Here is a 23721-nt window from a genome sequence, read left to right on the forward strand (position 1 = left end):
GACCACAATACACAAGTGACATGGGGTTGCTATGAAAAATGGAAATTGAACCACATAAGCTATAATTTCAGATTCAAGCGCGCACCTTTTCACATTTGAATATATATGTGCTTTAAAAGAATCCTCAGTAACCACAGCTTGTAATTTTGCTTATTAACAAATCTTTCAAGAATCAATATTCGAATAATTGGACAATCACATGTACACGGCTGAGCCCAGAAATTTTCAAACTCTATAAGCTGACAATCTGGGAATGGTTGTATGTGATTTGCTGAAGAACCTGTGTGCCATTGAAATATGTTCTTGAGCTTGTATCAGATATGTTACTCAGAATAGAAAAGTGATCCATATAAATTCCAAAATAAGAGATAAGAGGATCTGCACGCGACTTGTTGACGACAAACCTCAAGTACTGAGATTTTATTGTCGGGAATTGCAGCAGCCTCTGATATCCCACAGTACTGCCATTGGTCACTTTCTTCCATTGCCCATCTTCATTCAAGATCTCAAGGTGAAACTCAATAATCCGCTGTCCCATGTGAATTGGTTCTTGAACTTGCAGAACATTGAAAGATAATATTTGTTGAAGGTTCAAATATAACACCCAATGAGTTTGATTCTCCTTTGGGGCCCAATAGGTGTAAATACATTCTTTGAAGACATTCTTGGGGTTGAAACGAGAATTGCTAATGCCTCCTCGTGTACTGCTGGCACTAACAAGAGCATTAATAGCCAGATTATCTGAGAATATCGACCTCCGGAGCTCACTGAATTCTTGAAGCACTTGTATGTCTTCAGCTGATATAAGACCTGAAGAGTTTGGAGGCACATTTAGTAACAAGAGACAGTTTCGGCCAATTGATTTGTAGTATATGTCAAGAAGCGTTCTCGCAGATTTCGGAACTTCTGATGCATGCCAAAACCAACCAGGCCTGATTGAGACATCACACTCAGCAGGTACCCACTCAACACCGTGTCGGTCTCCTTCCCTTGAGTATCTGTTAGATGTATAAAAAGATAGTGCTTAATAAAAACAGCCGTTCTCAATCTATCCAGAAAGCCAATGTTTCATATATCAATGTGATAATGAATAGATCAAAACAACATAAATCAAAGGCTGCAACAATTGTGCTTTGGGAACCAGGACTTTCCTAAATGAGACCAATATCTCAAAGGGATATGACCTCTAGCCAATCAACAATACAATGTACAGTTCCCACTACATTATATCAAGCAATTGACTCTAACGGTACATTTGCCCACCAGAATCACCTCCATGTGCTGTTCTGTAGTATTATATCAAGATTTTCACTTAAGCAGGAAAAAAAGAATTATGATTAAGGATTGGAAATTCCGTTAAAGAGCCTTTATCTGCCAAGTGCATCAATACATACCATACGTTCTATAAACAACATGGAAAATGATGGCAAAGCAATTACGATTGAATGGTAATGGTGTTTTAACTTAATAAGGTAACTTGAACAAACAGAAACTTGAAAGACTTGAGCGAATACATTGGGCTCAGTAAATGTTTAGCTAAAATTTAGCTAAAGAATACTTTTTTTATATTTTACCTACCAGTACATCCAAGTTAGCATTTTAGCCATCGACTTTCACTATTCCATTCCATTGTTTCTTTATATCTATTTTCACTATTCCCAAAGTGTAGAGAGAATCATGTTGACTTTTTTATTAATTTGCATTGTAGCAACAAGTCAAATCTTTAGCCAAAGTGACTAGCCGGATGGAGAACTTTTTCGGTATTTTTTGCCACAGGGCTAACCAAAATAACCTTTTGGCTATTTTAGCTAGCCCAATGTGAATGCTCAAGCTATATGCAACTTAAGAAGTTGCACAACTTTCCATTCCAAATGCTAGAAAACCTCAACCTATACTGTCTTTAAGCAATCAATGTTACCAAATGGAAGTGAAGGTAGGAAGCTAAGGAAAGTGAAACTCACTGAGGGTCAGTGTCACCAATCTTGGCAGCACTCCGATTGAAAAGCGACCAGCAAGTAGACCCAGCAACACCAGCCTCATCCCCAATCCACCTGGTATCTGGACCAGCATCAGAAAAAATGACAGCCCCGGGCTGGAGTTGATGAATGAGACTAAACCAACTATCAAAGAAATACTCCATGTTCTTCTCTCCCTCCCCTTTCGCCCCATCCAACCATACCTCCTTGATGTCACCATACCTGTTTCAATTATGAAAGATCACCTGCTATAATTCTCTGATTCTCTAACCATGGAACTCAACAAAAAGTAGCAAATTACTTAAAAAGTTCAATTTTCCAAAAAGAAACAGAATCCGTCTTTTGAACCAATAGAATCGAACTAAAACCAATCTTCAACAACTTATTAAACTTAAACAAGTAGAAAGCAAACATAAAGCCGATAATGCTAAAATGCAACTCAACTAAACTCCACAAGGCATGCAAACGATTCATAAGAACAAGAATTTTATATAATCAATTGGGCAGAACCCCGAAGCTCAATAACTGCCTAAATCAAACAATCAAAGTCAACAAAAATTTTAGATTTTTTTTTCCTTCTTTCCTCATGGGTCAGAAGTAGTAAGTAATTCAAAAGTAAAAGAAAATAACAATGCATAGAATTCTCCGATAACAGAAGAGATCAAATGCAACAAGAAAGAAAGAACCACAAACGGCTCAAAATGACAATCCGATTAACAAAATTTCACAGAGCATAAAAGACCCAATTCAAAGTCAACACAATTTGATCAGACATCAACCCAGAACTCTGGAAAATAAATCAAGAGACCCCAATTCACAAAAAAAAAAAAAATCACATGCAAGCTAAAAAAATCAGTGTCAATCACCTCGTGAGCAACTCAGTCATCTGCCCAATGTAGAACTCATTATACTCTAAAGTCTTCCCATATGACACTTCGTGCCGATCCCACGGCGAAAGATAAAGACCGAATCCAATGCCTGCGTCCCTAGCAGCCTCAGCCAGCTCCGCAACAACATCACCACTCCCATTTCTCCAGGGGCTCGAGCGCACCGAGTAGTTGGTGTACTCGGAGGGCCATAGGCAGAACCCATCGTGGTGCTTGGCGGTGAGAATCACGCGAGAAAATCCCGATTCCTTGGCCACGCGTACCCATTGCGTTGCGTCGAAGTTGGAGGGGTTGAACAGGTGGGGGTCGGCGTGGCCGGTGCCCCACTCGGAGTCCGTGAAGGTGTTTGGGCCGAAGTGGAGGAAGAGGGCCATGTGGCCGAGCTGCCATTGGAGCTGGGAAGCAGAAGGGATGGGCAAAATGAGAAGAGGTGGAGGTTTGACTAATGTGTTTGAAGAAGAAGAAGAAGATGCAGATGAAGACGAAGAAAGGAGTGAGAGGAGGATTAGAAGGGTGATCTGGGACATGTGTTTTGCGGGCTTCTGGGTTTGGCGAGTTCGAGGGATGGTTGTGGTGGTCTGCTTCTTCTTCTCCTCCATGTTGGAGAATGGAGGGGGGCCTTGGGAGAGATATGGGACCAAGTCGGATGGAGTGAAAGTGAGGGGCTTTTTACAAAGGATGTTGGTGTTGACTGTTTTGATTGATCAATATGCATATGGAACTACTTGTTAATTCGAAAAATTACATATATCCTCTCAAAATATTTATTTTATTGTCAATTTTTTAAAAAAAAAAATTACCAAATTCTAATTATCAAAATATCCTTAATTGTTCTCTTCTCTCTACGAAGAAAATACTGTTGTCCATGCCTGAGAAGGGTCTCCTCCCCCCTTCTTTACTGCTTGCTTTCTGTTGTTTCCTTTACTCGGTTTTTAACTCCCCCTTCTCTCTAGGGTTTTCTTTATATATGCTAGTCTCTTACAAGGCTCTATCTATTGTCTTTGACGATCTATCCTCGATCCTCATAAAACTACAACCTAAGTCCCCTCATTGACAGTCACATCATGCTCCTTAACATTCATCTTCCCCACCACATTGTTAGTTGGATTTGTGAAGTTTTGAAGATTGATTTTGTTAAAGTCAAATCTTCCTTTTTCCGCTAGCTTTAGCCTGCAACACGTCGCACCACTGCTCTCTCCAACGTCCTAGCTTCCTAGCACCATCAACCGCTTCTCCCCTTGACGGACTTTACGCACTGACGCGTGGACATCAAGCACCGGACAACTTCCTCATGTCACCCTCCTTTGCCTCGTCCTCCCCAAAGATGATGTTTTATGGGGTTTTTTTTTTATATATGTTATTTATTATGTTTTTATGTTCTTTACAACTTAACCCAAATTATTTGGGCTTTAGACTCTTTGTTTGTATTGTAGATCCATTTTTTGTTGTTCTTTCTCTTTTAGTCTGTTCGGTTTCCTTGGATGCCGGACTAGATCTAAGTTATAATTTCTTATTATATTTATTTTCTTTCGAATTTGGACTTAGATCTAAGTTTATAAGGATTATTTTACTCCGAATGGTTTTATCCATCTTAGTGGGCTACAATTTTCACAAGCTGCATTCCCAAGTGAGTTTTAGCTTCCTGGATTTCTTTTCGGGCTCTGAGGTGCTTGGATGCCGAACTAGATCTAAGTTATCATTTCTCTTAGTATGTTTAGTTTCTTTCGAAGCTGGACTTAGATCTAAGTTTATAGGGGTTATTTTACTCTTGATGGTTTTATCCATCTTAGTGGGCCGCAGTTTTCACAGGCTGCATTCCCAAGTGAGTTCTAGCTTTTTGGATTTCTTATCGGGGGCTCTGAGGTGCTTGTAGTCTATCTTGGTTGGGTTATTGAGTTGTTCTTTTATTTTCATTTTGTCTTTCCCTGTATCTTGTTTCTGTGATTAGTTTATGAAATATTTATAAAAAAATATAAATATATCCTTAATAATTTTAAAAAAAAAATCATAAAAATCCTATTAATTGTTTTACTTTTTATTTAAAAAAAAAAATTATATGGACATTTTTTCTTATTAAAAAAATATTATTATTATTATTATTATTATTATTAGTTTGCTAGTCTTATTAGAGACATTGACACAAATAATAATTTGGGAAGATATTGAGAATAAAGTGGTAGTTTGAGGAGATATGTACAATTTTCCTTAGTTCTTAAGTGGTAAGCAAAATGTAACAACACATCTTCTGTTAAACTAACGAATAATGATCCAAATTTAACAAAAACAACATGGTACTGCTACTTCTTAAGCAAATAAAAAATGTGCAAGATCTGTTATGGATAAGTGATTATTACATGAAAAATTACTGAAGAATAAGTGATTATAGGAAGTTTAATTACAATTTAATTTAATTAATCTTTTCGAAATGATAAGGTAAAAAAAAAAAAAAAAATTAACGCTTTTTTTTTTTTTGAATAGTTACAATAGGTCATCAACCAACATACAAGCTAGCAAAATCATCATTTTTTTGCCCCTTGTTTCCTTAAAAATGGTCCCTATTATAACTTTTAAGTTATTTAAAACTGCCAAATACACTTGAGTTTGTTCTAGCTTTTGGGTACACCAGAAATTATTTGGGTTGTCTCTCTGGACTTTGGAGGCCAAGAAACTGTACAGCATTATATTGCTTGTTCATTTCGCGCATACAACATAATCCATAACAAAATGGTAGTGATAATATAGAATATCACTACAAAATAATAATAATTTATGAAGAAGAAGGATTTTCTTTTGGATTACTTAGCTTATACACAAACATTCTTCTTCATCATTATTTGACACCACTTGTTTGATAGTGAAGAACGCAGAGAGCAAGATTTTTTTTTTTTTGGATTTGGATGGTTTGGGATAGAAAAAAATGATATTTAGTAGACTCTCATACGAATGTCGTACAATTATGATGATATAGCAGGGAATATCAATAATTGATTTTTACTGCAAAATCATAATAATTGTATAACAGTCGTATGAGAGTTTACTAAATAACATTAATCGTAGGATAAAGTTTACTTTCATGTTGCTTTCATCAATGGAATAGATTTGGAAAAAGTTTACATACTTGCTCAAACTATCACCTAATCGATAATGTCCTCCCTTCCAAACTTTCAATTGCGATAATGTCTCTCTTAAACTATTGAAAATTTGACAACGTTCATTCCAAGCCTAGCAAAAAGACAAAAATGACCCAAATATTTTTCTAATAAGACAAAAATACTCTAATAAATTGGAAAAAAAAAATTAAGGAAAAAACGATTTTTTTTTTTTTCAAATTTCCATGCCCTAGTTTTTGTTTTTAAATAATTTAGTTTTAGTTTTTTTTTTTTTTTTGTTCTATAATTTAGTTTTAGTGGAGTCAAATGATGAAGAAGAAGAATGTTTGTGTATACGCTAAGTAATCCAAAGGAAAACTGTGAAGTTACAGAATATAGAATCATAGAAAAGGAGCAGCACTTGAAATTGGGTTGATTACATTACAATAATTTTGAAGCACTTGACTCAAAATTCACGCAACTAAGGAATGATTATTGATACACCAAACAGCACATCCGACAACTCATGCAAACCTCAATTATCATTATATTTTTGTATTGGTTTGCGATTCAAAAAAGTGTGATTTTAAAATGTATGATTTGGAAATGTGATTTTTAAAAATGCAGTTAAGTATTGTCAAAATTGCTGTTTGACCTTTAAAATTATACTTTAGCCTTTAAAATTGTGTGTTTTTTTTTTTTTTTTAAAAAAAAAAAAAAAATGTAATTCCAAACTATCAATTTTCTACAATTTGGTTTAAAATCGAACTTTTTGTCTATAAAATCACAATACCAAACACACATTTACTAAAATTTCCTGTACTGAAAATGAATGATTGTCATTAAACCAAAAACCCTTCATCCGACAATATAGATCCCAACTATGCCATAAAAATTCAATATCTAAGAGCATGTTTGAGATTGCATTGAAAGTAGAACTTTTAAAGTCAAAAAGAGCTTTTTAGAAAAAACTTCAAGTTTAAGCTTTTTCCAAGTGCGTTTTGGCCATTTTTAAAACCTGTTTGAGATTGTGTTTGAAAATAGAGCTTTTAAAGTCAAAACGAGGTTTAGGAAAAGCTTCATTTTTAAGCTTTTGCCAAAAGTACGTTTTGATTATTTTTAGAGTAAAAAGTCAAATAAGTACTCTTGAAATTTTTTACAAAACATGCCATCTTTTTGTTTGCCACAACCTTTTAGGTACTAAAAATACTTTTTGAGCTCTCTAACGGCATTTCAAACATGCGCTCCTCCAAAAAGTTATTTAATTTCAGAAAAATGGGTTTCTTGTACAGAAGGCTTTGTTCAATGGCCCAAATCTGCGTAGACTGGAGCCCATAGAATGTGTCCATGGCCCAAGCCTGGTTAGTAAAATTGAAACTTTTTAGGGCCCAAAAGCCTTCACAACAACAGAGTGTTGGAAGTTGGTCCCAAAATCAACACTTTTTGAGAGCCCATTCACAATTTCAATGTTGTGAATTGAATAATGACTGTGAACAGAAATTTTATTCAAATCGGTTTGGATGAAATATTTAGTAACCCATGTAAAATAATACCAAGTGTCTATAAATATTTAAAAATGACATTAAATTTGGTCTGAGTTTGTAAATTGCTATTAATGAGGTTAAAAATTTAATGTGTATTGTAAATGTTTATAAACATTTGACACTATTTTACATGGGTTTGAGGATATTTCCTCTAGGTTTTGAGGAAATTTCTGTCTAATGTTTATATAACAAATGATATCATGGACTAATTGTTACCTTTTAATTTTTCTACGAAAGAACAATTTTTTCCTCATTTCTCTAACTAACATTCTTATATTTGATTATACAATTCTCCTCATTAATATTTAAATATGAAAATTAATTAAAATATTAGAAAAGTACACGCACATACTCTTCAAACTATCACACAATTTATACCTAAACTATCAAAAAATTAATAAAAATACTTTTATAAAAATTTAGAAAAGATGAAAAAAATAGACAAAAAATAAATAAAAATTGGGGACCCACCCACAGCAGGCAATCTTGTTTTATTTTTTTTATTTTTATCTTTTTGTGTGACAAAAAAAATCTTTACAAAAAAGGGAGGGAGATTTGAACTAGTGACCTCTGCTGAACTACTTCTTAAAGACAATAAATATAGCATTATATAGTAAAGGCTAAGATTTTGTCTAATTTAAATAAAAAAATTTTAAAAAAATAATAATAATAATTGACATTAAGATCAAAATTCAAAGGTCCTAAAACAGACTTTCACCAACCGAGATTGAAGCCGCCCCGGGAGTGGGGACCACTTTATAGAATAGTCTTAGGAAAATGAAAAATGGTCGCGAAGGTCGAGGCGGCTTAGGACACGTTTCGACCGCCCACGATGGCCACAATCTTCAAATTGATACTTTTTTTGGTCCAATACGCAACTTCTGACGTCATTCAAACACACTTGTCCTCGCGAATCTCACTTGGGACTTGTTTGACTTTTCCTTCCCCTCTTTGAGTTTCAGTGAGAACCCCTTTGATTTCCTTTATTTTTTCACAACTACAAAGATTTCTTTGGGAAAGAAACTTTTACAAATTAGAATGCAAAAAATTCTTATAAATCGGTCATTAAAAGTGACAAGTGTTTTTTAAACTATTTAAAAAAATATGTAAAAAATACATGCTATTAAAAAAATATAGACAAAAATTTGCTACAAACTAGTATGTAATTAATACATACAAATTCATCTAATAAAGTGACATATGTCTCTTAACATGTGAGAAACATATGTTTTTTTAATAGTTATGAGACACTTGTCACTTTATTAGATGATCAGTTTGTCCAAAAAATATGCACATATTTTTTTAATAGTAGAGACAAAGTTAGAATAAATTTTATTAAAAACGCATGTGTATCTTACATGTTATTAAAAAAAAGGACACATGTCACTTTTATAAATTAGGTTAAAGAAAATTCGTCCAACCCAATTTAGAGGAAAACTTTGTCCTTGTTTTTTTTTTTTTTTTTTTTAGAATTATATTCTCACTTTACAAAAATGGTAGAAAATATGTAGAAAATGATTTGAAGTGTTATTAAAAAGATAGGTTGAAATGCAGGGCAGCAGGGGTATAAATGCAAAAAGGAAAAGTTAGCAAATTATGACATGTTATTGATACTTTTTTTTTAATGATTATAATAATAAAAGATTAGAAGCTGCAAAAAATTCTAGCTTAGTTTGCCAACCGTTGAGAAAGTGAAAATAACACCTTGCCATGAGAGTCAATGCGAATAACGACAGTTGTCTATTTTGTTCTTTAGTTGTATATAAAACCCCTTTTTTCTATAATCATTTTTATTAATTATTTGCTTTTAATTGTCCATTCGAAGGCCCTTTATATGTTTTTTTAATTTCAAGATTCCATAAGCAAGAAAGGAGATTTAACATATAATATTATATTAGCGTGCAAAAAATCATGGCCTTTTCTGTTAAATGTGGAGCAAATTAATAATTTTTCTTCTATATAATTAATTATGATATCTTCTTCAATATATTCTTCGCAAAAGGAGATTCAACTTTAGGTTTTCAATATGCATGCCTATCTATCTACAGAATCTATTTGCACGCGCATATGCATGTACAATATATATATATATATAAACCAAACATTTTGGGGCCCAAATTAATAAAATAATATTATATTTCTCTCATGCATGCAGGCTATGCAGCCCATATAATTGTCAGAGATTTGTGTACAAGTTAAAAAAAAAAGTCCCTAGGGGGCAGTAGTGTTATTTTATATTGGGGGTGCCGCTAAAATTTGTTTTACATCCTAAAAATTTTCTTCACCCTAAAAATTTGGTAATTCACACAATATATGTATCACACAAAATATCTATAAAAGTTCATAAAGATGTGCTGAAATTGATATATTAGAAATATAACATGTCGACACTATATCAAAAAAATAGAAATACAAAAAAAAAAATTGTCTAGAACTGCACTTTACGGCCGCTGGCCATAATCACTCCAAGAAAAACAAGGAAAATTTGACCAACTACACATCATTGAGATATTACATCAAACATGTGATGTGTGTTAAGTTTGAGGGTGCTGTTGGTTTTTTTTTAAAAAAAAATTTAAATCCTTGGGGGTGCCACGTGGCTCCGTCACTGTTAAGGGGTAGTTCAATCGGTTGTAGATAACGCCTAATAAAGCGAAAGTCACTAGTTCAATTCGAATCCCCCTTCCCTTTGTGTGGACATGTCAAAAAAAAAAAAAAATTGATGTCAAATTTGTTTATTTCTTCACTATGGGTATTTATATAGTGTTCAATTAACCCATACTATTGAACGTATGGTTGTGGTTAACCTCATTAATGTCCCTAGGTTTCAAGGGAAATTGAACACTATGGGTTTGTGTAGAATTGAAGTATAGTTGTCACTTGAGTTTAATGGTATCTTGCAATGTGATAACTACAATTTTGTATTGTAAGGCTTGAGTTGGGAATCCTCCACAAGCGTTGTCAATGATATGTAAACATATTACTTATGGGGAATAATACTTTGATTTAAGATTTTAATGTTTTGTAAGTATTTAATTTACTTAATTATTGAGTAAACGACCAAATTTTGAATTGTTTTCAAAGCATGATATGGATGATAGATGTTTTCATGATGATTTCAATGGTGTCTTATATGCTTTATGAATTGTGTTGAAGAAATGATGTTGATTGTTGCATGAGCATGAAAGTAAAGGAAAGATAGTTTTGTTTGCGTAAATCATGAACATATATACATGGATATGAAGTGTAAGTAAAAGGATAATGGATTAAGAGTAACAAAGTACAAAGAAATAACGAACATGGAGAAAGTTCCCGGTGAGAGAAAGTCTCATCCGTTGGTATAAACAATGGAAATTAAAATGAATGAAATAAATGAAAACATGCATATATAACATAGTGTTTTATAGATATTTATGTAATGTGATTTACCAGGAATTTCATACTAGATGTTTTCGTAGGCATATGTTCCTGAATTGGGACATAGAATGTATGTATATGGATGATTTTCGTAGGCATATTGTTATAGGTGGTTGCATATGATGATTTTGTACACTCTCCTTGATTAGATATGCCCATAATTAAGCATGTGTTTCGTTTGAGGCAGTGGAATGAAGGTATTATGTTTAAAGGTTTTCTTCTATAGAATATTTACTTCGTCAGCAATGAACTGATTTAAATGTATTGCAATACCGAATGTAGCTATTATTGTAAACTCATGGTAGCTAGAAACTAAAAATCAGCTCATTATGAAAAGTTAGTAATTTCTATACTTATTGAAACAATAAACTCGCATATTTGCCTATATTATTTGTTAATTAACCCTACAATCGTATAGATCTTGTTGTTAGATGATGAGAGTGTCGAAGAGGATCCAATTATACTTGGGCTACTATAATATATTGAAGTCAAAGGATGCCAGATGCGTTTTGAATGAGACTAATGCTTTAGTCTTTTTTTTTTTTCTTTTTTTTTTTTTGTGTAAATCATTTTTGTTATGTATATAGACAAAGCAAGCCAATATTCTATGTTTCTTTAGCGAAGACTTTTGTAACTAAATTTGTGTTAGTTCATCTCTTTACAACAGTTCTGGTTATAAACTTTAGCAGTGTTTTTATCGCTTCAACCTCCTTCCGACGGTTGTTGTTGGTTACAAGTGGAGGTTCAGATACGTTCGCCTTAATCTGTGCCCATTTTGCTTCTGAAACCGCCTTGCTCGGCCCCTTGAGAGGACCGGGTCAGTTGTTTGTCCAATTTCCTATGTTTTATAATTATTTCCACATTACTTTAGTTTGTTTTGGGTCTATTGTTGGGAAGCTCATCCCTTTTTCGTTTTTCGGATCGTCTCCTCCTTCCTTTCGGATCAGGAGTGGAAATGATATTTTCCTATAACCATTTCCTTATTCAATTAAAAAAAAAAAAAACCCCAATATTCTATGCTTTATGTAATTGCATAATTGAATAATAAGTGTATGTTATAGGTGATCACAAATATTCCTTGCTTGAATTTCCGGCATAAATAAATTAGATGACTACACACAGCATGTACATGGTTGTTGGCATGCATACAGCTTAGTAGTAACACGTTAGCAATGACGACCCAATGAAGCTCATTAATTAATAAAATAAAGTAAAAGTGGAACCCAATCATGTCGATTATGTAATGCAATTAACTGTTGACTTGTGATAATGGTCCATTGTGGGACGTAAGATACCAACATTAATTTTATAGGGTGGCAACTATTTGTTCTTTGAATTTATATTTTCTATCATAATCACTCACTCTCTCGAGCATGCATGAGTTACAATATTCTTCCTTTACATTGTGAATCACATGGTTCGTGGCATCAAATTGACGTTAATTTATGAATGTGAATTGAATTAAAAAAAATGATATTTAGTAAACTGTTATACGACCGAAAAAACGTAACAATAATGAAAATTATCCATTGATTTTATTTTTGGGAAAAGTCCATTTTTTTTTCTCAAATTACCATCCAATTGACAATATTCTTTTCCTCCTCCCCTGCCGACCTCCAAACTACTAAAAATTGTCAATGTCACCCCCTAATGACAAAAATAGATATATATACCCTAAAAAAAATTCAAAAAAAAAAACTAAACTAATTTTTTAAAAAAAAAAAATTCAAAAATAGGGAGTGAAAATTTAAAATTTTTTCCTTTTTTTGTTAAAAAAATATTAATTTTTTTTTCTCGAATTTATATTGGTATTTTTATCTTATTGACTTAAATTTAGAGTCATTTTTGTCTTTTTTGCTGTCCATGTGGGGACGTTGGCAATTTGTTGATAGTTTGGGAGGGGTGACACTGTCTCAATTGAAAGTTTGGAAAAATATTGTGAATTGGATAGTAGTTTGAGGAAAATATATGAACTTTTCTCTTTATTTTTTTTATTTTTTACAAATTCTTACTAATTTAAATGTTAATTTTTACTGTTACGTCATTCCAGTTATACTACAATCACATAACAACCCAGTAAATAACATTACTCAAATTGAATACATCATGGTAAAATACTAAAATGGCGTAGAACTCTAGAGGAGTCAAACCAAATGGTAGTTGGGAGGAGAGGTAAGTATGAGCCGCATGTGGTCAACTCTTGTATGGTGTATATTATATTAGTATTAATGCAAGTATACTCAAAATAGAGAAAGCACTTAATTATAGCAAGAGAGTGATGGAAGTTTATCCTCAAGGCTCTATCCTATCCAAATCTTTCTTTAATTAATCAATTAATTAAATAATTAAATAATTAAATTTTCAATACTTGAACTACTGTTGGGAAACTACGTACGTAGCTTCTACGTAATTTCAACAAGATTGACTTGTATCATGAGTTACGACGATCGATGATGTTTTACGAGGATGATGTTACTTCACGCAAACTCTGATGATTTATTCTAAATTAATTAAGCTCTTTAATTTGGGCCTTCTGTATATAGAGCTTTTAATACAGCCGGCATGCACCGCGAAGTTATGTCCCTTTCTGTTTGAGGATAATATTGTTCATTTTGGTAATTTTATCGTTTTATCGTAAGGGCATGTTTGTAATTTTATTATATCACGCATGCCAAGTCTATATAATTTTATTTTTTATTTTAAAAAAAGGCCTAAATTTTCATAGGGTTTTGGCTTCCATTTAGTAATGGTCACTTCGGGTTCATCTGGGTAGTACCAAAGGTTGTGGTAATGTTCATTGAAAGAGAAAAGGATAATAACTAATAAAAATAGAGGAATGTTTGTTTTCATTCTCTTATATAATTTTTGTTTATTTTCATATCAGATATGTGCAAATTCACCATTAAATCTGTGTAACTTACATGTGGGTCTCACATATTCAATATTGGGGTTTAAAAAAAAAAAAGGACAATAGATATGTACGAGAATGACACCAAACATATCTCATAAAAACAAAATTCCTATTAGTTATGCTAATTGAAATATCTTTACTTTTTTTTTCCTAGCACATAATGGAATTGTTGAATTATTTCATGAAAAATAAGTTTCTCCGCGGCCTCTGATTTAAAAATTTCAACTTTCTCGCTATTTAAGTCTTTAAATTTCTCCAACATTGAAGAATTAGAAATTTTTGTGTGGAAAATACATTTTACCCACATGAACTATCCACTCATTTACACTTTTAACCTCAATGTTTAAAATGTGACACTTTACTCTCTCAAACTTTCAAATTGTTGCAATTCGACAATCATGACTTTTTTTTTTTTTCCCCAAAATGCCCCAATCCCAAGTTAAAAAAAAAAAAATTAAGGGGTGGCCAGCCGCCCTAGTTGGGCCTGAGGGTGGCTTTGGCCACTCAGACCTGCCACCCCTTAATTTTTTAATTTTTGTTAACTTGGAATGAAGGCATTTTGGGGGAAATAAAAAAAAAATCAGAATGGTCGAATTGCAACAATTTGGAAGTTTGGGATGGGGGTGGAAGTGTCACTTTTTAAACATTGAAATTAAAAGTGCAAATTTGTGGATAGTTCAGGAGAGTAAAGTGTATTTTTCCCAATTTTTTTAATGCTTTATAAGGAATTAATTTTTGGGTAGATACTTGCACTAGCCACCACGCCTGATGCTTGGAGCAGCTTATTATTTGTTTGAATTTTAATAAATAATCATTTTTCAACTGTTATAAACTGATGTAATTAGTTCTGTAAAAGGCTAATTTTAGAAATTCAATTTACACAAAAAAAATAAAAAATTAAAATCATCTTCTGCTATAGATTTTCTTCTTCAGAATAGTGTTTAGAGTTTGCAATTGCAATATTGTATCCTGAACACAAAATTAATGCATTCTCTTTGCAAAACTTATTATTTTACTGGGAGCCAATTTCAATTTGTCTAACAAATAATATTCACATAGGACAAAAAAACACACAACACTTTCTTAACTTCCAAAATTCTATTACCTTCTATATACATTGCTAAAATTTCCTCAAACTCTTAAAGAATATGGTAGAAATTAGTAAAAAAAAGTCCTGTACGTGTGACACTATTTAGCTTGGTAGAAAGGCAAGAGGCTCAGAATAGGAGTACATGAGTACTGTTGAGAGGAACCTTTCTTTTTATAGATAAACACATTATAATCCTTATGAAGTAAAATTATAGGGCCCTAGCTAGGAGAAAATAGCAGTCACAGGATGCCCATCTCTTTGTCTTTTGCTAGGGTTATAAGTCATAGATAGGATGATGAGAGCCCTAGAAAAGCAAAGCTTGATTTTATGGCCTACAAAATCCTCATTGCTTCTTCTTAGGCCTCTCTATCCTACCTTTGTTTCAGAATTACCAACAGAAAGGCAAGGCCGCCAGTAAAATATTGTACCTGCAGCCAGGACCCCTCTTTTGAAATTGCTTCACCATTTTTACAAGCTGTGACAATGCCTATATATGATACCTCAACAGTAGTACTTCTTCTAAACTTGCCATTGATTAGTCTGTTCCAAACACCTGATGATCAGATGAATTTAGGGCGCCATGAATCGATCTGATTGATGGGGCCATATATATGATCATCATTTTGTGCTAAAATGTACAAACAGAATGTCCAAACAGCAGACATTCTATACACAAATATGGTCCCTAGCTATATATATATATATATATATATATATATGAGGCTTAATATATAGTATTTATCTTGTGAAATCAAAAGAGGCCCTGATCAGATGAGATATCTCTTAATAGGTTCATAAATTTTAGCACTTTTACATGAAGTATGTAACTTCTTTCTTTCTCCCAATATATACACATGTTGAACATCGATCTCCGGCAGATGTACGTTCAAAAAAACTGATAATCAACCCTTTTTCATCCCCAACATAGTAGTCATTTTAATTTTAAAAATTTTGCTACACTGAACTTCACATACTCTACAATTAGTTTAATCATTTCTCCTTAACAAACCAAAAAAATAATATTTCAAGAAAGTAAAGAGTTGTAATAGATATATAATCCGTACGTTGGAGTTAAAATATGTGTATTTTGAGTAGCTAAAATATTCATTATTACTAAAGATGCTCTAAAAGCAGTTATATATTGTGATGCTCTGAACCCTTCTTTACCAGTTAATTTTACTGGAGAAATTGCTAATAACCCTATAAAGATAGGTGAAATTAATCTACCTATTTTTTTTTTGGGGGGTATTATATATATATATAACTGGTTATTGAAATATTGCAGTAATTAAATATGAATTAGTTGGAGGCACTAAGTAATATTTTATGTGGTGGACGTCATGCATGCTTGGTGTGTGGTTAATTTAGAAAAGGTCACAAAATGATAGCTGTAGCTATCAATTCAGTTGCCTGTTGTGTTTCCACATAACAAGACTTTGGATGCTTTGAGAGGAGGAAGAAACTGAGGTTCATATGAGACGGAAAGTTCTATTAGCTGAGCTAATTAGCAGACTTATCTAACGTTTTGACTTATGTATCTGAGAATTAATTAATATAATAATCATTATTTTCTTGTACAATCTCCAAAACCAGGGTTCTTATTAATTATAATGCCATAAGCATTCATCCAAGCCAAAGCTCATTTAGTTATAGTGAGGTACCTTTGGTTCCAAAAGGAAGGCTGGGGGATCATATATATCCAAAAGAGATCAAAACTTCTCACAAGAGAGACACAACCTTAACAAATAATACCCAAAGAGAGAGAGAGAGAGAGAGAGAGAGAGAGAGATGGGGAGGGCTCCTTGCTGTGACAAGGCAAATGTGAAGAAGGGGCCATGGTCACCAGAAGAAGACTCAAAGCTTAAGGAATACATAGAGAAATATGGAACTGGAGGGAATTGGATTGCACTCCCACAGAAAGCTGGTAAGATTGACCTAAACAATCATCAACCCATTTCATTATATAACCATGTTTCTCTCTCTGTCTCTCTCATATTTTCGTCTTTGGCTCTGGATCAGGTCTGAAGAGATGTGGGAAAAGTTGCAGATTGAGATGGCTTAACTATCTGAGGCCTAACATCAAACATGGGGAGTTCTCTGACGAGGAGGACAGAATAATCTGCACTCTATTTGCAAGCATTGGAAGCAGGTATATATACACTCCAATTTTCCACGCTAGTTTTGCTGGATATTTGACCACATCTGGAAAATTTGCCTAAACTGTCTTAATTTGGGTGTAATAACTGTTCTCCTCTTTCGAAATCTATCCAGTGGGTAAGACGGACAAATATTTAGGTTTTCTCCATTTCTACCATAAAAGAAAAAGTTGCATATTTTTGGATAATTCTTGTGCATGCATGCCAAGTTTAGATCTAACATCAACACCCACAAACAGCTGTTAAGAGAAAGCAGAGAGTTTTCTTGTTATGGAAGTTAATATGTAAAACAATTACAGGTGGTCAATTATAGCTGCTCAGTTGCCAGGCAGGACTGACAATGATATTAAGAATTACTGGAACACGAAGCTCAAGAAGAAGCTCATGGGGATGATGCTTCCTCCATCTCAGAGAAAACCACCAGCATTCCCCCAATCCTCTCACCAAACGCCACCGTTTCAATCCCAACAACTGTCATCTTCACCCTACAAAGAATGCAGCTCTTTCTCAGGCCTCCTCGAACTCGAACCCACCAATAATAATATTTCAGTCCCATTGAGTTTTTCCAACTCCACCACTCCTTTTTTCCAGACCCAGGAGAGCTGGGTGAGCTCCATGAAGTATTATCCTGTTAAAGAGAACCTCCTCATGTTCGGATGCGAAGGAAGCTGCAGCTCATCTGATATTGGGAGCTGTACCCAGATCAGCTATGGCGGCAGAGACATCATCAAACAAGAGGAAATGGGTTTCCAGAGCTTTATCTCCCATGGGTTGGAAGAAAATCACAAGTTCATGCTCAATGGAGGTGAAAAAGTGAACCAATTACAAAGCGCGTATTTTGGAGAAATCCCATTAGAATACGCCATGGAAGATGATGATGTTAAGCAGGTGATTAGCACTAGTAATAATAACATGATCAGCAGCTTGTTCAATCATATTGATGATAGCAAGACACAAGAGAAGGTCATGTACCTGTACTGAAGAACTGATGTCTGACTGTAAGTAATATCAGAAAGATTTGATGGGGTAAGGGCGTGGTGGTAGGGGAGATTCAGAAAAGACTTTTGGAGTTTCTGGGGGTTCGTGTGTGTTTTTTTTTTTTTTTTTTTTCTGATGAAATGAAATATGAAATGAAATGAAAACATTTCTTCCTTCCTTCCTTTTTCTTTGACAGTACATGGTAAAAGCTTCTTTTTATTTTGTGCATTTCTTTTTGGGATTTGTTGACGATGATGTAATATTGTTGTATACGGCCCTGCTCTCTCACTGAAACCCCTCTCCCTCCTCCCAATCACAAATAAATGTTTATGAAATCTAGACAAGTGGCTGGCACTGTTTCCTTTTTTTTTTTTTTCCAAAATTATTGGCTGAGACGTGCTCAGAAGTCAATTATACCCTTTGGGCATAGTCGGCAAAAGCCATATGACTTTTTTATTGTAGTAAAAATTAATTGATGTTAAAAATAAAAATAAAAATATTTGGTATAAAAAAATAAAAAAATAAAAATATTTGGAAGTTGAATTTTTTAGGAATAGTACGAGGTGGGTTTGGCAAAAGACATAAACTCTTCATGAAAAGAATTTTTTTTGGTGTCAATGAATTTCTGTTACAGTGAAAAGGTACACTTGCCAAACATGTCCTTAAAATTTTTCTTTACAATATAAAGGGTAAATTGGACCTTTAGAGGAATTGCACTGCTTGCGAGGAATATCAAAATCCCAGAATCTTTTCTATGAACGAGGCTCAAGGGAAAAAAAGAAAAAGAAATAATAAAATAAAAAAGAAGTAGGCCTGGGACAAGAAATTAAATGGAGAACCTTCTTTGACGCTGGAAATTTTGGAATGTTGTGGAGGCTCAGACTTATTTTTCAACTTTAAAATGACTTAAAAGTAAGGGATAGTCCAAGTCTTTTTTATTTATTAATCCTGGAATTAATTAGTAAATTAAGTGTGTAAATCCATAAACACTTAACCAAGAGAAACTCTCTGTTCTTCATTCAAACACTTGAATTATTTGTCAGTCAAGCATTTGGTGAACCTGAAAATTGGAATATTGGAATGAGTCATTGGCTTTAGCATTTATATTGGGAGGAAGGTGGTTCATTATATTAGGTCTCAAGCATACTCAAGAGAAATGCTATACAAACTTCAAAGGCATGTGCAACCTTGGTACAGTACTATCTGACACGGCATCCAAAATCAACGTTGGCTTTTGAATGGATTATTATTGGATTTCATATCTAATGGTAATTTTGGATGCCACGTCAAGGAGTACGAGTGTGTAACATTTTTCAAATAATAATGCTCTACCCTTTATGTAGTGGAATGAACCAGAGATGATTAGTTAGTTATATTTGAGATGTATTTTTGTCTTTTTAATTTTTTGAGATGACAAAAATATTCTTATAATATAACTAATTGGATTCATTTGAACTGGAGAGAATCTTAATTTTTATGTAGTAGGTAGTGAATAAAACTTATGCATGCACCCAGCCTCGTCAATGCGCCTCACTGGCTTCCCATTACTACTAAACAATGTTAGCATATAGCGGAATTAATGATTCTTAATTACCTCTATTTATGTTTACTCAAGCAAATAAAAGAATCTCATAACTTGAAATAAATGAGAAAGAGGTATCTTCTAACATATACCTAAACACAATTGTGCTTCGCTCATATCGATGAAATGCATAGCCTTTTAGTTGTAGGCTAGATTAGGAACCCTCAATCAAAATTCTAATTTATTCATCTCATCAAAGGAATAAGAATAGAATAAAAATTAATTACGATTTAGATTTTCACAAATAATTTCTTATTCCGAATATATTAATGGGAGCTCTTAATATGTTATTAATTAAACCACACTAAAGGTTTGTTTTTCAAGAAGTGTGATTAAAAAATAGTGATTTTAAAACATATGATTTGAAAATGCAATTTTTAAAAATACAATATTATCCCAGTTTGACATTTAAAATCGCAAAAATGCACTTCATAAAAAACGCTTTCAAACCGTAATTTTTTTTTTTTTTTTTTTAAAAAAAGGGTACTTTCAAACCATACACTTTCTAAAATATATTTTAAAATCGCCCTTTTGAACTATGAAATCAAACTTTGAAACATACACTAAATATCATAAGTAAATGGGCTGCACTTATTGAAAAATTTCTTACAAAAAAAGTCTTGTTTTTCTCACTGTCCCTACTTGTATGTCTAAACTAATTGTTATTTGTTGGTACGTGATATATATATATATTTAAGAGATGAAATGCATTCGAAAGCATGCATGCCTTCATCAAAAATAAAAATAAAAAAATAATTAATTTTTTTTTTTAAAAAGCATGCATGCTGAAAAACCATTAAAATTAGTACAAGTCGTAAAAGAGATTCTAAAGATTCAGTGTTTATGCTTGTGGTGGTAAGATATATATATTATTTTGAAAAATGTTAGGTGTTTTTCTAGTGTTTTTTTGGTGTCCTCCTAACTGTAATGTGGCTTTTAAAATTATCGTTAAATTTGAGATTATCATTATTAACTTTTAATCTATTAGTGATTTTAAAAACTACATCACAGTTAAAAAAATATCAAGAAAACATTAGAAGAATATTTAACATTTTTTTAATATTTTTAATTTCTAATTTTATCTACCTTTGTTAATTATGCGTTACTGCACATTGAATGACGTTGATTGTATTTGTAGGGTATGTGCCTACTTTCTTTTAGCTTCCAAATTCTTTATTTAAGGTATTTTGGTTGCATAAAAATTAAAAATTAAAAAAGAAAAAGAAAAAAAAGATGATTGAGCAAATTAATTTGAAAATGACCAATAGACAGGGAATCCCCATGGGGAAGCAGTCTAAACTATAAAGGGTCCAAAAATACATGATGTACAAAGATCTCTGTCAGGGTATGGCACTTTTCCTTGTTGTCTGGTAAAGGCGTTTGATTAGGAATTAATTATACGATAATTTTCAATAATTAAGTGAAAAATCTGTAATCCTGACACCTTATTACATGCAAATCTGCATCTCCAATGGATTCGGATTAAAATAAGTGAGTTGCCAGCTAAGTTTATTGTATTTCTTTAATCTTTTTCTGTTTAATTCGAGTACTATATATATTTTAAATAATGGGGAAAGCTTTTTCTAGGAATGTCTTTTCTGGTGAAGTGTAGAGGTCAAACGGTGTGGAACCGACTGACACTCTGACACTTGAAATATTTTAAGTTAAACCTTTTTAAATTAAATAAATAAAATTATCAAGAAGATGATCTGTTGTAAAAATAAATAAATTTTTTTAAAAAATTGAATAAAATAAACAAGATTAATTCATATGGTCGTATAGAGATGGGACATAATAAAGTATTTTTCCCCCGTAGGCGTAGGTGCCATTGTACCAATCAGGGCATATACTTATCTTGACATTTTGGACCTCTTTAGATCACAGCCATCTGATTTGTGGACTTTGATTGACCGTTGTCTGTGACCTCAATTAGCTAGTTATTGACCTGGCAGCTGGTTATAATAACAGCGCATTAAACTAGTTGATCCAGATTTCATGGCGAAGATCAAGCTTCAGAATAGTGAATTAGTGATGCTTCCTTTTCTTTCCTTTTTTTTTTTTTTTTGAAAGAAACTTCCTTTTCTTTCTAAGGTTAAGAGGATTGAGGTTTAACCTTTCATGTATGAGATTTTAAGAAGGGATAAAAAATAAATAAAAAAAAAAATTTCCTAGAGTAGAAAAAGAGTTTAGCACATTTCCAAGAGAGTAGTCAAAAGCCTCATAATTTGACTATTATGAGGCTTTTTTCCTTTTTAGTAGAAGAATAGACAAAGTTTAGATTTTTCTTATAGAAAAGAGTATATTTACTGTTCACATTATAAATAATAACAATTGAACGAAAATCGATGTGTTCCTTTGTTTATTGATAATTTTTGTCAAGCTTTGCAATATGCGATAAGAATGCAAAGAAGAAGGAAGAAGAAAGAGATGATCACAGGAATAAGATGAACTACAGAGTTGAAAACAGAGAGATTGGAAAGAACTTTATGTATATTCAACTTAACTTTACAAAGAAAATGAAGTTCACTATTTATACACTTAGAACATAAGCTTAACAAGCTTCTAACTACTAACTGTAGCTAACAACTAACTCCAATTAATCTTCAACTAACTGCAACTATAATAACTAACTTCCAAACTGAAAAATATACATGTACATATGTAGACAACTCTCAACTGATTAGTCTAATACTCCCCCTCAAGGAGGATGGCAAATGTCCTTGGCAGACAACTTGGAGAGCAAACAACTGAAGTCCTTAAAACCAAGTTCCTTGGTGAAAATGTTGCTAACTGATGTTGGGAAGGAACATGTAATGTTTTAATAAGACCAAGCTGAATCTTTTCTCTAATAAGATGACAATTAATTCTATATGCTTGGTTCTCTCATGGAAACACAGTATTTGCTGCAATATGAAGAGCAGATTGACTGTTAGAGAAGAGTAATGCAGCATTTGGATGAGGAACCTGAAAATCTTTAAGCAAAGAACAGCCACATTAGTTCACAGCAAGTAGAGGCCATGGCACGGTATTCTGCCTCAGCAGAGGATCTGGAAACTGTTTGTTGCTTCTTAGATTTCCAAGAAATTAATGGACCACCAATGAAGATGCAAAATCCAGTAATAGACCTTCGAGTATCCGCACACCCTACCCGATCAGAGTCTGAAAAAGCCTTCAACTGAAAGTCTGAAATTGCTGGAAAGAAGAGACCTTGTGCAGGAGAACTCTTAACATACCTTAAGACCCTTGTGGTAGCATCTAAATGTGATTGTCTTGGTTTATCCCTAAACTGGCTTAGGATTTGCACCGAGTATGTTATATCAGGTCTAGTAATGGTGAGGTAGAGAAGTCTGCCAACCAACCTCCTATAAGAGGTAGAATTTGATAAAAGAATACCTTCATCTTTTGACAATTTCAAATTTTGCTCAATTAGAAAACTAATTGGCTTAGAAGCAAGTAATCCTGAATCTTCAAGAATCTCTAAGGCATATTTTCTTCGGCATACATAAATGCCTTCTGTGGACCTAGCAATCTCTAGACCTAGAAAATATTTCAAAGGTCCTAAGTCCTTCAAACGAAACCTATCATTCAAAAGAATGATGAAATCCGAAACTGCTTTGGGATCATTGCTAGCTATGGCTACATCATCAACATAGACTAAAAGAGCAATGTAAGAAGAACCTTTGAGCCTTGTGAATAGAGAATAATCAGTGTTAAGTGCCAAAATATTCATATTTTAGCCTTTAAACTTATATGTGTTAATTCCTTAGTGTTGTTAGTTTATGCCATTTTATTTCTTTTCTGTATTTTCGGTGTCTTTGTAGGCCTTTGCAAGAAAAGGAAGAAAACATGAAAGTATTGAGATTAAAGAGAAAATTTAGGAAAAGCTGAAGGCTCTGGTAATGCGATCGATCGCAGGAGACATGCGGTCGAACGCACAGAGGTTGTGATCGATCGCACCCGTGTGTTGGAGAACAATGAGCTGCGGCCAGAATGCCCTTTCCTTCCATATTAGGGTATTCCAAGTCCCACTTGTAATAGGACTAAACCCTACGAATTTTCTAGGTCTAGTAGTGTAACAAGGATTTCTAAAG

The 23721-nt window shown here is 33.2% G+C and overlaps 3 protein-coding genes across 3 annotated transcripts; 1 reads left to right on the top strand and 2 right to left on the bottom strand.

The window, feature by feature from the left end:
- Window positions 1-39: 39 nt before the first annotated feature.
- LOC132164756 (alpha-L-fucosidase 1) lies at window positions 40-3555 on the bottom strand. The gene is made up of 3 exons (XM_059575311.1): window positions 2843-3555; window positions 1962-2198; window positions 40-998 (listed from the first exon to the last, which is right to left on the bottom strand). Exons 1-3 carry the CDS (start codon window positions 3460-3462, stop codon window positions 233-235), a joined length of 1623 nt encoding a protein of 540 aa, XP_059431294.1. The 5' UTR covers window positions 3463-3555; the 3' UTR covers window positions 40-232.
- Window positions 3556-16694: 13139 nt separating this feature from the next.
- Window positions 16695-18140, top strand: LOC132164494 (transcription factor RAX2-like). Its single transcript, XM_059575017.1, has 3 exons — window positions 16695-16838; window positions 16934-17063; window positions 17370-18140. The coding sequence occupies exons 1-3, from the start codon at window positions 16703-16705 to the stop codon at window positions 18049-18051; spliced, it is 948 nt and encodes a 315-aa protein (XP_059431000.1). The 5' UTR covers window positions 16695-16702; the 3' UTR covers window positions 18052-18140.
- Window positions 18141-22604: 4464 nt separating this feature from the next.
- Window positions 22605-23360, bottom strand: LOC132162933 (uncharacterized mitochondrial protein AtMg00810-like). Its single transcript, XM_059573143.1, has one exon. It carries the CDS (start codon window positions 23358-23360, stop codon window positions 22605-22607), a length of 756 nt encoding a protein of 251 aa, XP_059429126.1.
- Window positions 23361-23721: the final 361 nt, after the last annotated feature.

The sequence above is a fragment of the Corylus avellana genome, chromosome ca10 (genome assembly GCF_901000735.1).
Source record: "Corylus avellana chromosome ca10, CavTom2PMs-1.0".
In the NCBI taxonomy this organism is placed as follows: domain Eukaryota; kingdom Viridiplantae; phylum Streptophyta; class Magnoliopsida; order Fagales; family Betulaceae; genus Corylus; species Corylus avellana.